Source organism: Coregonus lavaretus (assembly GCF_964263955.1).
Source record: "Coregonus lavaretus genome assembly, contig: HAP1_SCAFFOLD_1430, whole genome shotgun sequence".
NCBI lineage: Eukaryota > Metazoa > Chordata > Actinopteri > Salmoniformes > Salmonidae > Coregonus > Coregonus lavaretus.
In genome coordinates, this window is record NW_028165155.1 from 102,580 (window position 1) to 115,309 (window position 12,730).

General features: G+C 41.5%; 1 protein-coding gene across 1 annotated transcript; it reads left to right on the plus strand.

Annotated features, from left to right (window-relative positions):
* Positions 1-242: 242 nt before the first annotated feature.
* Positions 243-10,506, plus strand: LOC311116216 (E3 ubiquitin/ISG15 ligase TRIM25-like; the record flags this gene model as incomplete). Its single annotated transcript, XM_084191335.1, has 2 exons — positions 243-844; positions 10,423-10,506. Coding segments are annotated over exons 1-2 (681 nt in total), but the record flags the coding sequence as incomplete, so codon positions are not given.
* Positions 10,507-12,730: the final 2,224 nt, after the last annotated feature.

Consider the following 12,730-nt stretch of genomic DNA (forward strand, 5'->3'; position numbering starts at 1 on the left):
TCTCTCTCTCTCTCTCTCTCTCTCTCTCTCTCTCTCTCTCTCTCTCTCTCTCTCTCTCTCTCTCTCTCTCTCTCTCTCTCTCTCTCTCTCTCGCTGTCTCTCTCTCTCTCTAACTCCTCCCTCCCTCTAACCCCACCCCTCTGGCAGAACCAGGAAGTCCCTCCCCTCCACAAACTCTCTTCTGTGGAAACGAAACTTATCTGATTCTCTGTGTCGTCTGTCTGTGTGAGAGTGAACAACTGTCCAAATGGCTCAGCAGGGAGTTCTTCTGGACCAGGACCAGTTCTGTTGTTCTGTCTGTCTGGATCTACTGAAGGAGCCGGTGGCTATTCCCTGTGGACACAGTTACTGTAGAAGCTGTATTGAGGGCTGCTGGGATCAGGATGTTCTGAAAGGGATCTATAGCTGTCCTCAGTGCAGAGAGACTTTTACCCCAAGGCCTGTTCTGAAGAGAAACATCGTGCTGGCTGAAGTGGTGGAGAAACTGAAGAAGACAGGACTCCAGGCTGCTCCCCCTCCTGCTCTGTGCTATGCTGGACCTGGAGATGTGGCGTGTGATTTCTGCACTGGGACCAGAAAGCAGAAAGCCCTCATGTCCTGTCTGGTGTGTCTGGCCTCTTACTGTGAGACTCACCTCCAATCTCACTTTGAATTTCCTGCTTTGAAGAAGCACAAGCTGGTCAAAGCCACCGCACAACTACAGGAGAAGATCTGCTCTCATCATGACAAACTGCTGGAGGTTTTCTGTCGTACCGATCAGCAGTGTATCTGTTATCAGTGTGTGATGGATGAACATAAAGGCCATGATACAGTGTCAGCTGCAGCAGAGAGGACAGAGAAACAGGTAAGACCAGAACTACTTGTTGGTGACTGTTTGATAAACAAAGAATTAAAGATACAGTAGGAACTAAGTCTGTTTGAATATGAGATCATTCAAATGAAATCAATCCACAACAGAACAAATATGAACACAAACCTTGATTATATAGATATGCTAATGTAGTGTATGTTATTCGTAGGTGTTACCGTCAATCAAGGAGTCTGCTCATACTGAACATTGATCATAAGGTTTATTCAGACCACAAGCTTCAGCATGAGTTTACAGACAACGCGTGGTCCGGAGAGCAGTGTCCTCCAATTCTAATGTCTGCTCTGTCCTATCTTCTTCGTGTACCCCTATTTATAACCAATGCAACAAGATGGGCTCCCTCTTCTGGCCAGTTTACAATACACTTCCTGTCTATCATATGTGACGTCACGCTAAAACCTTCCCTCTGGATAGCAATAATCAACCTTCCATTTCTTCATGAAAAACATTTAACAAAGACATAATTCTAATACACTACATATTCCCCCCTTCGAGACAAAACTAAAAAGTCTCGACAACAATAGGATTATGACCAGTAACAATTTATCTTATTGAGTATCTTTAACCTTAAACCAAAAACATTCTTCTCTAGAGTGTAAATACCTTTCTATGAAATACCTGTTTATGAAGTGTGAATACATTACTATGACATATGACCAACTGTTTATGAAGTATGAATACATTACTATGACATATGAAGAAATCTCTATGGAGTGTAAGAGCGAAAAACTGTCCAGCAGCCATCCATCCATATCAATCAAGACAGTAAAATTCTCTCACGGTCCCTCTGCCCCAGGCAACCACCGTCGGTACTCCAGATAACCTCATTAACCATGTAAATGCCTTTGAAACTATGATGTAATTAAATACACATGTAAGCCCTGCAAACAAAATCCTATCCATAAACATTCATTGTACGGCTGGTCAACCCATAGGACCGGACAATGAAACTCTCCCTTCCTAGCCTCTCTGTCCCTAAACATTCACCGAAATAAACAAAAACATCTAAGATCCTCACATGTATTCAATAACATCAAACATCATTCTACAAAATTAATACCTGAGACTATTACACAATTATGTATTACACATGTCTATATTTCATTGCAGACACTGGAATGTAGTCCACTACACTTCATCTCCTCCGTAGTCTCGACTTCCAATGGACTTGTTGATGATGGAATCAGCCACACCCTCCTTGTTTCATCTCCTCCAGTCATATTGTCCCTTCATATTGTCTTTGTTTGAGTATTCCAATCTCCACATGTTCTCCCAAATGCTTCTGGAATGACAAGAAAATAAACGACCAAACAGTATCTTTTGCAAAACAACATTTTCAAATTAACCTCAACATCAATTTAAGAATATAAAAATGACCTATAAATGATGTATGAATCACATTAACCTATTCCCCCCTTGATTCATAAATCATACTAAACATCACACTAATATTGAAAAAACACTTTGAAAAATCATCAAATAATCCAAAATGATATTTATCCATCAGTTCCACTTGTCCATCTTCATCCAGATCAGGAACAGTCAACACCGGCATCTGAGTGTTGTCTCCAGGAATCACTCTCCAACCTATCTCAATATCATAACTTTCTCAAAGATCAGTCACAAATTACAAACATCACAGTGTTATCAAAGCTGAAATAAAATCTGACCCATCACTGCCCCTACTGGCCTAATTGATCTTGCATCCTCTCAGATCTCCCAAACACATCCCTTATAATGCATCTATAACCCCAGTGATATTATCTGAACTATCTGGACTCAAAGTATAACTAATCTTTATCAATATGATCTTCCCAAATGTTACACCATACCATGAATAAAGTCCCCCCTTCTCCCTTAGACTTACCCTTCAATGATAGACTTGAAGACTATGACATGTCCCTTTTCATCCTATTTTGAACTCTAGTTTCAAATTTCTGTGTTGGTACCACTCCTCTTTTAATGGTAAAAACCTCATATGGAAGCTTAAACGTTGACCTGTAACAACATCCTATCCCCCATAGGGTAAGAAAATACTCTATCATCACAAACCCACCAAATATCTCTAAAATTCCCATAGTCACATTGTCAGTCAAAAGCTAATCTTTTAACCATTAAAGTCCTGCTCTTCTTACTACCTGATATATAAAAAGTAACCTATTATTTGTCATTACTACCCTTAAGGTCATACTTATCCAAAGTTATCATATAACATCCCAATCTGATATTCCCATAAACATACCCTTATATCCTATATTTTATAAAACAACTTTTAGCCTTCAATGTTTCACCTGAATACTTCAGGGTTCCGTTATTACCTGATTTTCCTTTCCCATTTAACAATTCCCATAGGGTAATTAACTTAACCAAGAACACTTAAACCCTACTGTTCTGACAACTACCTTATTTTATCTGTCAATGACTGTTGCCGACACCACAGTCATGCCAAAGCATAACCCTAACCCACACCTGATAGAGGCCGCGCGACCGTCTAACACGTCTTGGGCTGGTATCCCCAACAGACATCAACCCTCAAGATTCCTCACTGACCCTACAGAATGAGTTAATCTATCTCTAATTTTCACAACAGAGGAACGAGCAGTACTGATCAGATACCCCCCCCCCCTCTGTCATGAAAATCAAAAGACCCCATCCTGCAGCTTCCATGACGAATCTATATTCTCCATTTCAGATTAATCTATATTGTTTCTATCTGCTCTCCTATTTTAAACATAAACCCCTGAGTCCTTCTTGCTAACCCCCTTTAATTTCAGAACAGTTGTTGTCGATGCCTTACTCCCTACATCGTATCATTAATCCCTTCCAAAGTTACCATTAAAGTAGTTGATTTAGTTGCTGTATCAACCCTAATTACTTCTAATGCAAAAGTTCCCCATATCCCATGTGTATTATTCACTGTTGGAGTGACTACTGTAATAAACTTATCTTTAACTCCCTCTGTGACTGTGGAAACTTCTACAGACTTCAAATCTTCCATTATAAGCATCATCTTACAAATTACATAGCCCTTTAACCAATAATTCTTAACCAAAACAAATTTTAATGCTTTCACTAGATAAGTACACATATTCTCCCTAATTATCTCTTTGTAACATTATGCCAAATAAGTGAACAGTCCCTCCTAACCTCTTCCAAACTATACCTCCTTTTACTCCTGATCCTGATAACAATACTTATTCTCCATAATTATCTCTCCATATGGGAGAAACGTCCCCCTCCTAAACCCTAATAAGTATTTTTCCCCCTAAAATTGGTGCTGTATTGGTTCCCTTATAATCAAATGCGATATATTTATGACTTTAATAACTATCAATGTTGAAAGAGTTAAATTGCTTCTTACTGTTGTTATAATAGACTCACGTGTTGATGTCCTTAGTTACTCCTAATTTTCCCCAGTTTTCCCCTAAGACTTTGAACTCTTTCCTTGTACTTCCATCTATCACCACTAGTGTCACTTTTTCCCCAAATCTCAGTCCTATCTCTAAATCCCTGACTTTCAAACTTTTGATTACACAAAATACACCTATAATGACCTTGATCTCCCTGCTGGAAACTGTAAATATAGATACTCAATCACCCTCAATCTTCTCTTATCATTCAGCAACACATACTTTCTCAATGCATCTGCTCCTAACCGATCTAAACTCCTCCCCTATCTTCCCACTAAACTTTAAAATGTCCTTCCTCACTGTTCTCTCTCTGTCTTACTACTAACTTTGAAACTTAGCTTACTGTCTCAGAGTTCTTCAAACCCTAATCTACTCCTAACTTATTTTAATCTAATCTTTTCCCTCATAACATTTAAAACCTTTTCCCCTGACTTATTGACAAAATCTCTTACCACCAAATTTTAGAATATGTGATTGGGAAAGTTCCCCACCTGCTTCTGACTCATTACACACAGACTTGGCAAAACGACTAACCACCTTTTAGCCTAGCCTGAAATCCCTTAATGTAAGAATGTAACCCAGAATAATAATCACCCCTTTTAACTTTTCAGACAGATTGTCTTAATAGACAGTCTAGTAAATTATCATCCTTCCTATGATATTATCTTTTTAAACAAATGATTCCCAAAAACCCTACTTTTCAAAATATTCTACCAGACAGTCAGTCGTCTAGTGTGCCTCTTATTGTATGCTTCAATTCAAACCATGCATCTCTTCCCAACACTGCCATAACAGCATCTTCTAATATTAGTATGTCTCTTTTACTTCCTCTTTGACTTTTATAGCAGAGCTCAATTGATTCCCTAAGAGTAATTCAACTATTTTACTACTTCCAATCCCTATCCTAACCTAATTAGTTTATTTTACAGAGTGATATGTTTAACCTTTTTAGACTGAACCCAGATAAGTTTTTCCCCTATTCACTATCACTTCTAATGGTCAGTTGTTTCAACTGTTAGCTATTTCCTCTTCTTCTCTAATCGATGCTCTCAGCAATGCACCCCCCTTCATCTCTTCTAGGTACTAACAGGTGATCTTGAATTGCCCCTGTATCTTCCTTAAAAATGTTCTCTGTTCTTCCTCCTAACTTGTTGCATGAACAGGTAAAGTACCCAATCTGTCCATAATTATACCAGTCTTCTGAAAGTTGCTGAAAGTGTAGCTGAAATATTCCTCCTTCTTCTTTGTTCTTCTCCCTCTCCAATTCTGTGTCTGTCCAGAAACTGGCGGTCGATATGGAACATCTGGTCCCCCTTTGGCTGGTACAATTGCCTTTGATATTGTTCAGTTGAAGCTGTAACAGTGATTGTTGATTTGGTTCACCCTGATTCTTCATCACACAAGCTTCTCTTCTCCACCAGTTGTATGATTGACTTCTCAAAGTTTCTTCGTCCTGTTCTTCTCATCGTTGACATATCAGTATTCTTCAAAAGGTTATCTTCTAAGTTCTGTTCTTGAAATATCATCTTCTTACCAGTGGCCTTTCCTTTGGCCTCACTGTATTATTCTTCTCCTTCAATTCTTGAGGTCTTCATCCAGTCGTGTTACTTCTTCCACTTCTCCATTTCTTCTTTCCTCTCTTGCCACTTCCCTCTGATCACAGAGTCACCTCCACCCATGACCTCTCATCAACATCATCCTCTTCTCCTTCACGTTCCAGACATCTCATTTTCTTCCGTCTTCTGAATTCATCTTCATCGTTGTTTCTGCAGGTACCCTATCTATTATCTATATTTCTGATGCAATAATCACTCCTGGAGGATCATTGTAAGCTGAGAATAAACATCCCTAAGCTCTACTTTTTAAACCTATCTTATCGCTGACATATTTTATCAATTTCTGTTTGAGAATGAAGGGCAACTTTTGTTTCACTTGCCGGATAACCTAGCAACACTTTAATTAAAGGATTACCCCTATTTCCACCCGTGTAATGACTCTCATAGTCCTGATATCTTTTTCCCCATTGTAACACCCTTTTATATTCCTTTATTGTGAACTATCTTATTCTAGACTGTATAAGTTATATAGGCTTCCCCCCTTAAATTACTAATATAACCCTAACAACCTTCAAAAAAATAAAAAATAAAATAATTTTTTTTTTTTTGTTCTTTCTCCTCCCGAAAAAATTCAATTAAAAAAAATATGAATATAAAATAAAAAAAAATCAATTAAATGCCTTATTCAAAAACCCCTTAATTAAAAATAAAAACCAATTAAAAACTCAATTAAAAATTATGAATAATTTAAAACCAATTTTTTATTCCTATATCACCAATTTATCAATTAGTGTTGAGTATATTACCACAACCCATCAAATGCAAGTAAATGCAAGTTAGTAATCTTCAGACTAAAATACCCATAAACAAAGCCTTCCAACCTTACCACCCTTCAATACTCCAATTCCCATAACCCCTTGCTCTATAACCCTCCTCTATAACCCTAGTCTCCTGAGTGGCGCAGTGGTCTAAGACACTGCATCGCTGCACTGCATCGCAGTGTTAACTGTGTCACTAGAGATCCTGGTTCGAATCCAGGCTCTGTCGCAGCCGGCCGCGACCGGGAGACTCATGGGCGGCGCACAATTGGCCCAGCGTCGTCCAGGGTAGGGGAGGGAATGGCCGGCAGGGATGTTGATAGAGCATGGCGTTTGCAACGCCAGGGTTGTGGGTTCGATTCCCACGGGGGGCCAGTATAATAAAAAAAATATGTATTCACTAACTGTAAGTCGCTCTGGATAAGAGCGTCTGCTAAATGACTAAAATGTAAAATGTAAATGTAATAACCCCTAATTATCATAAATTTACAGAAGAATCCTCAATCCATCCTTGATTCTCAACACATCTGTAATCAAACCCCAGTGATACAGAGCTTCCAAAATGCAATTTTTAATGAAATAGTATTTGCCAAGTCTATGTAAAATCGTCATAACATCACATATCTTGTAACAGTAACCTTTTTTATGACTTGATCCTCTGCCGCGTCACGTGATCACTTCCTGTATCTCCTCGCTCCCCCTCTCTCCTGTCTCTCATGACAAGGGACAAAGACACAAGAACAGCTTTTAGTAGTTCATGCCATCACTGAGTATTTCCAACCATTCAATATTCATTCGTTCTACATTATTCACTCTAAGACTAAACTCAGAACTAAATAAATCGCTCAAAAACATTTTAATTTTAATCCGTTATTTAATTTAATTTAATTCAATCTATTATAATCCGTTATTCAATTCAATGCATTATACTTCGTCAACATATATTTAATTTATAAATTCAATAGGTTACAAAACAAGTTCCATCTTTTAACCAATCTTTAAACTAGAATACTCATGCTAACATCTCTCTGTCTGTGTGTTTCTCCGTCTCCCTGCAGCTCCCAGATGGGACCTATGACCCTAACCAACCATTTTGTTTTGTAGGCTCAGCGCCTCGTGTCGTAGTTTTTAGCCCCGTAAAATCAAACGCATGCGCACATCCATTCAAGCCCATGCTTACTACACAATAGAACGATAGCATTACGCTACAGCGTCACTATTTTATACGTTATACTCACACAATTACACATAACAGAGCTCACATTTGAGTAGAACTTTCAGTTCCACCACATCCAAACAAGTTTAAGAGGCTTGAATCCATCGCAGTGGACCTCTAAGGTTAAATGTATCATATAGCACACAACACAATTAGCATTTAGCCATTGCTAACTGCTGCCTACAACATGTAACAAAACCCAGCATTGCGTTCCTTTAATTGAGTACTGTTTCGTTTGCCCTAAATTTATTCTGCCGTGGGTATGGCTATTTCAGTGAGCGATCCCCCCCAATGCAACTATCCCGTCGAACAGAAGTTGAGTAAGCCATCCCCAATAAATTTTCAACCAACCCCCAGTCCCAGACTGAACCTGAACACTCATAATGCATGTCCAGGATTTTGGCCCACCCTGGTGGTCGCCCCGTTCGTCACGAGGGCTTATCTAAACCTGCAATGCTCTAAAGAATGCGCATATCTGAATTTATCAACCATTGACCATAGTTACCAATGAAATATAAATGTCTCCTACCGTTTTCCTAAATTTGTCATTGCCCATAGTTACCAATGAAATATAAACGTATCACTCTAAATTATCATTGTCTATAGTTACCAATGAAATCACATTTTAGCAGACTCCAGTCGACCAGCAATAACACCACATGAGGCCAGGTCATAATGGAACATCTCTCCCGTGTACACAAGTCATATCCAATCTAACAAACCCCAAAGCAGTAAGAACACTCACCCTTTTTTCCCGGTAGCCATTAAACCCCTGACAAGAAACCCCAAACATAAGACCTTACGCCACCATTTTGTTTCGTAGACTCAGCACGACCGCATGTCGTCGATTTAGTGCCGTAAACCAAAACGTGTCCTAATCTCGTGTCATAAACTCCCCCTTTCTGTAGTGTAGTGTCGCCAAATTAAACGCATGCGCACAACCATTCAAAAATACCTTTCCCCGTGAAAGAATGATTCTCTACTCTCTCTCCCCAAACAGAAAGAATAACAGCCAGCTGTAACTTCCCATTTCCCCCTTCTAGTCAAACAACATTTAACAGCGCTCACAAAACATACAACCTGACTTACAGACAGTGACAAGTTTAAGAGACTTTAATCCATCGCAATGGAATCTCTAAGGATATCCGTTAGCATGTAGCACGCAACACAATTAGCCTTAACAGTTAGCATTAGCTTAGCCTAAGGTACCCCGTGGCACAAAACACAATTAGCATGTAGTATTTAGCCACAATGTACCACGTGACCCGAACCATACAATCAAGCATTTAGCCACGAGGCACCACGTGGCCTGAAACAATCCAGCATTAACACCAACCTCCAGCTAACTGCAGCCTACTAGCTATACAAATGAACACCCCGCACCGCGGCCCAATCATTGTCCATGATTATCAATAATATCTCCATCTAACTTTTTGTTGCCTTGAAAGATGAATCTCATATCAAGCGGTTACCCCCCAACCAATTTCCCGTCGACCAGAGGAGCAGGATAACATAAATACAACCATTCACTTCATAATTCCCGCTTAAGGAATCAACCTGATTCAGTCTAACTAAGCCCAGGATTTGTAGCCCATTCATAATGAATCGCCTCGATCAAGAGGTCTTGTCCGTATCCACGGTGCCCTAACTATGCAGATATCTTCCAACCTTTATTCTCTACCAATCCATTGTCCTAAACATGCTATTATTCCCCGTTTCCCCATCAACCCAATTTAGAATATTTGTTATCAAACTCCTAATCAACAGCAACACCATACCTCAACAACCCAAGTACTTTTAACTGTACACCGTCAAAGCCCTCTCCCCAATCCACAAAATCACTAGTGCCCAAAGTTTGTGAGTATTCTCACCTTTAGCCGGCTTGGACAGTAGTCAAATCACGAATCCAGGAAAGGGACCAACAACGATGCAATCAATATCTCAGTGGAGCCTCCATTTGTAGTGTATGTTATTCGTAGGTGTTACCGTCAATCAAGGAGTCTGCTCATACTGAACATTGATCATAAGGTTTATTCAGACCACAAGCTTCAGCATGAGTTTACAGACAACGCGTGGTCCGGAGAGCAGTGTCCTCCAATTCTAATGTCTGCTCTGTCCTATCTTCTTCGTGTACCCCTATTTATAACCAATGCAACAAGATGGGCTCCCTCTTCTGGCCAGTTTACAATACACTTCCTGTCTATCATATGTGACGTCACGCTAAAACCTTCCCTCTGGATAGCAATAATCAACCTTCCATTTCTTCATGAAAAACATTTAACAAAGACATAATTCTAATACACTACACTAACCCAGATTCTCCAAATGTATCACCATTTTCTAAAGTCAAACACCATTATCATTCGTTATCAGACACCCAATCAGCTCCCCTGTTTTGTGCACTGTTAAAACTATAATCATTCACATAACAACATAATAATATAATTTCACACAGACACTTCCTCAACATTTTAATCCCTATCTTACATTACTATACTATTGATCTACTGGACAAATAAAGCTTGATAGCTCATTGAAGAGTGATTCTCCACAGAGGCAGCTGGGGATGAGTCAGCAGAAAGTCCAGCAGAGAGAGAAGGACCTGACGGAGCTCCAACAGGCTGTGGAGTCTCTCAAGGTGAGTATTGTTGACCAGAGGAGACACACCATTTCACTTCTCTCCTCCAGTCAGAGAGAGAGAGGGGCCCCTCTCCAATCCCACTGACGGGAACAGGCTGTCTGGACCCCTTTCAGAGAATAGACTGCTTAATGTAACCGGCGGGATATGAACCCGGGTCTACTGAGGGAGAAACCAACATCTTGACCGTTACACCAAGAGGACATTCCCTATTGGGCTGAGGGCCGACACTGATTTTGAAGTCGCAGGCGGGGCTACCTCATCACATAACCATGAGTAACCATGACTGGGTAGAGGGTACTGAGTTAGTCCCTAGAGGGTAGAGGGTACTGAGTTAGACCCTAGAGGGTAGAGGGTACTGAGTTAGTCCCTAGAGGGTAGAGGGTACTGAGTTAGACCCTAGAGGGTAGAGGGTACTGAGTTAGTCCCTAGAGGGTAGAGGGTACTGAGTTAGACCCTAGAGGGTAGAGGGTACTGAGTTAGACCCTAGAGGGTACTGAGTTAGACCCTAGAGGGTACTGAGTTAGTCCCTAGAGGGTAGAGGGTACTGAGTTAGTCCCTAGAGGGTAGAGGGTACTGAGTTAGTCCCTAGATGGTAGAGGGTACTGAGTTAGACCCTAGAGGGTACTGAGTTAGTCCCTAGAGGGTAGAGGGTACTGAGTTAGACCCTAGAGGGTACTGAGTTAGACCCTAGAGGGTAGAGGGTACTGAGTTAGACCCTAGAGGGTACTGAGTTAGACCCTAGAGGGTAGAGGTACTGAGTTAGTCCCTAGAGGGTAGAGGGTACTGAGTTAGACCCTAGAGGGAAGAGGGTACTGAGTTAGACCCTAGAGGGTAGAGGGTACTGAGTTAGACCCTAGAGGGTACTGAGTTAGACCCTAGAGGGTACTGAGTTAGTCCCTAGAGGGTAGAGGGTACTGAGTTAGACCCTAGAGGGAAGAGGGTACTGAGTTAGACCCTAGAGGGTAGAGGGTACTGAGTTAGACCCTAGAGGGTACTGAGTTAGACCCTAGAGGGTACTGAGTTAGTCCCTAGAGGGTACTGAGTTAGACCCTAGAGGGTACTGAGTTAGTCCCTAGAGGGTACTGAGTTAGTCCCTAGAGGGTAGAGGGTACTGAGTTAGACCCTAGAGGGTACTGAGTTAGACCCTAGAGGGTACTGAGTTAGTCCCTAGAGGGTACTGAGTTAGTCCCTAGAGGGTACTGAGTTAGACCCTAGAGGGTAGAGGGTACTGAGTTAGACCCTAGAGGGTAGAGGGTACTGAGTTAGACCCTAGAGGGTACTGAGTTAGACCCTAGAGGGTACTGAGTTAGTCCCTAGAGGGTAGAGGGTACTGAGTTAGTCCCTAGAGGGTACAGGGTACTGAGTTAGACCCTAGAGGGTAGAGGGTACTGAGTTAGACCCTAGAGGGTACTGAGTTAGTCCCTAGAGGGTAGAGGTACTGAGTTAGACCCCAGAGGGTAGAGGGTACTGAGTTAGACCCTAGAGGGTAGAGGGTACTGAGTTAGACCCTAGAGGGTAGAGGGTACTGAGTTAGACCCTAGAGGGTACTGAGTTAGTCCCTAGAGGGTACTGAGTTAGACCCTAGAGGGTAGAGGGTACTGAGTTAGACCCTAGAGGGTAGAGGGTACTGAGTTAGACCCTAGAGGGTAGAGGGTACTGAGTTAGTCCCTAGAGGGTACTGAGTTAGTCCCTAGAGGGTAGAGGGTACTGAGTTAGTTCCTAGAGGGTACTGAGTTAGTCCCTAGAGGGTACTGAGTTAGTCCCTAGAGGGTAGAGGGTACTGAGTTAGTTCCTAGAGGGTACTGAGTTAGACCCTAGAGGGTACTGAGTTAGACCCTAGAGGGTAGAGGGTACTGAGTTAGACCCTAGAGGGTAGAGGGTACTGAGTTAGACCCTAGAGGGTAGAGGGTACTGAGTTAGTCCCTAGAGGGTACTGAGTTAGTCCCTAGAGGGTAGAGGGTACTGAGTTAGTCCCTAGAGGGTACTGAGTTAGTCCCTAGAGGGTAGAGGGTACTGAGTTAGACCCTAGAGGGTACTGAGTTAGACCCTAGAGGGTACTGAGTTAGACCCTAGAGGGTACTGAGTTAGTCCCTAGAGGGTAGAGGGTACTGAGTTAGACCCTAGAGGGTACTGAGTTAGACCCTAGAGGGTAGAGGGTACTGAGTTAGACCCTAGAGGGTAGAGGGTACTGAGTTAGACCCTAGAGGGTAGAGGGTACTGA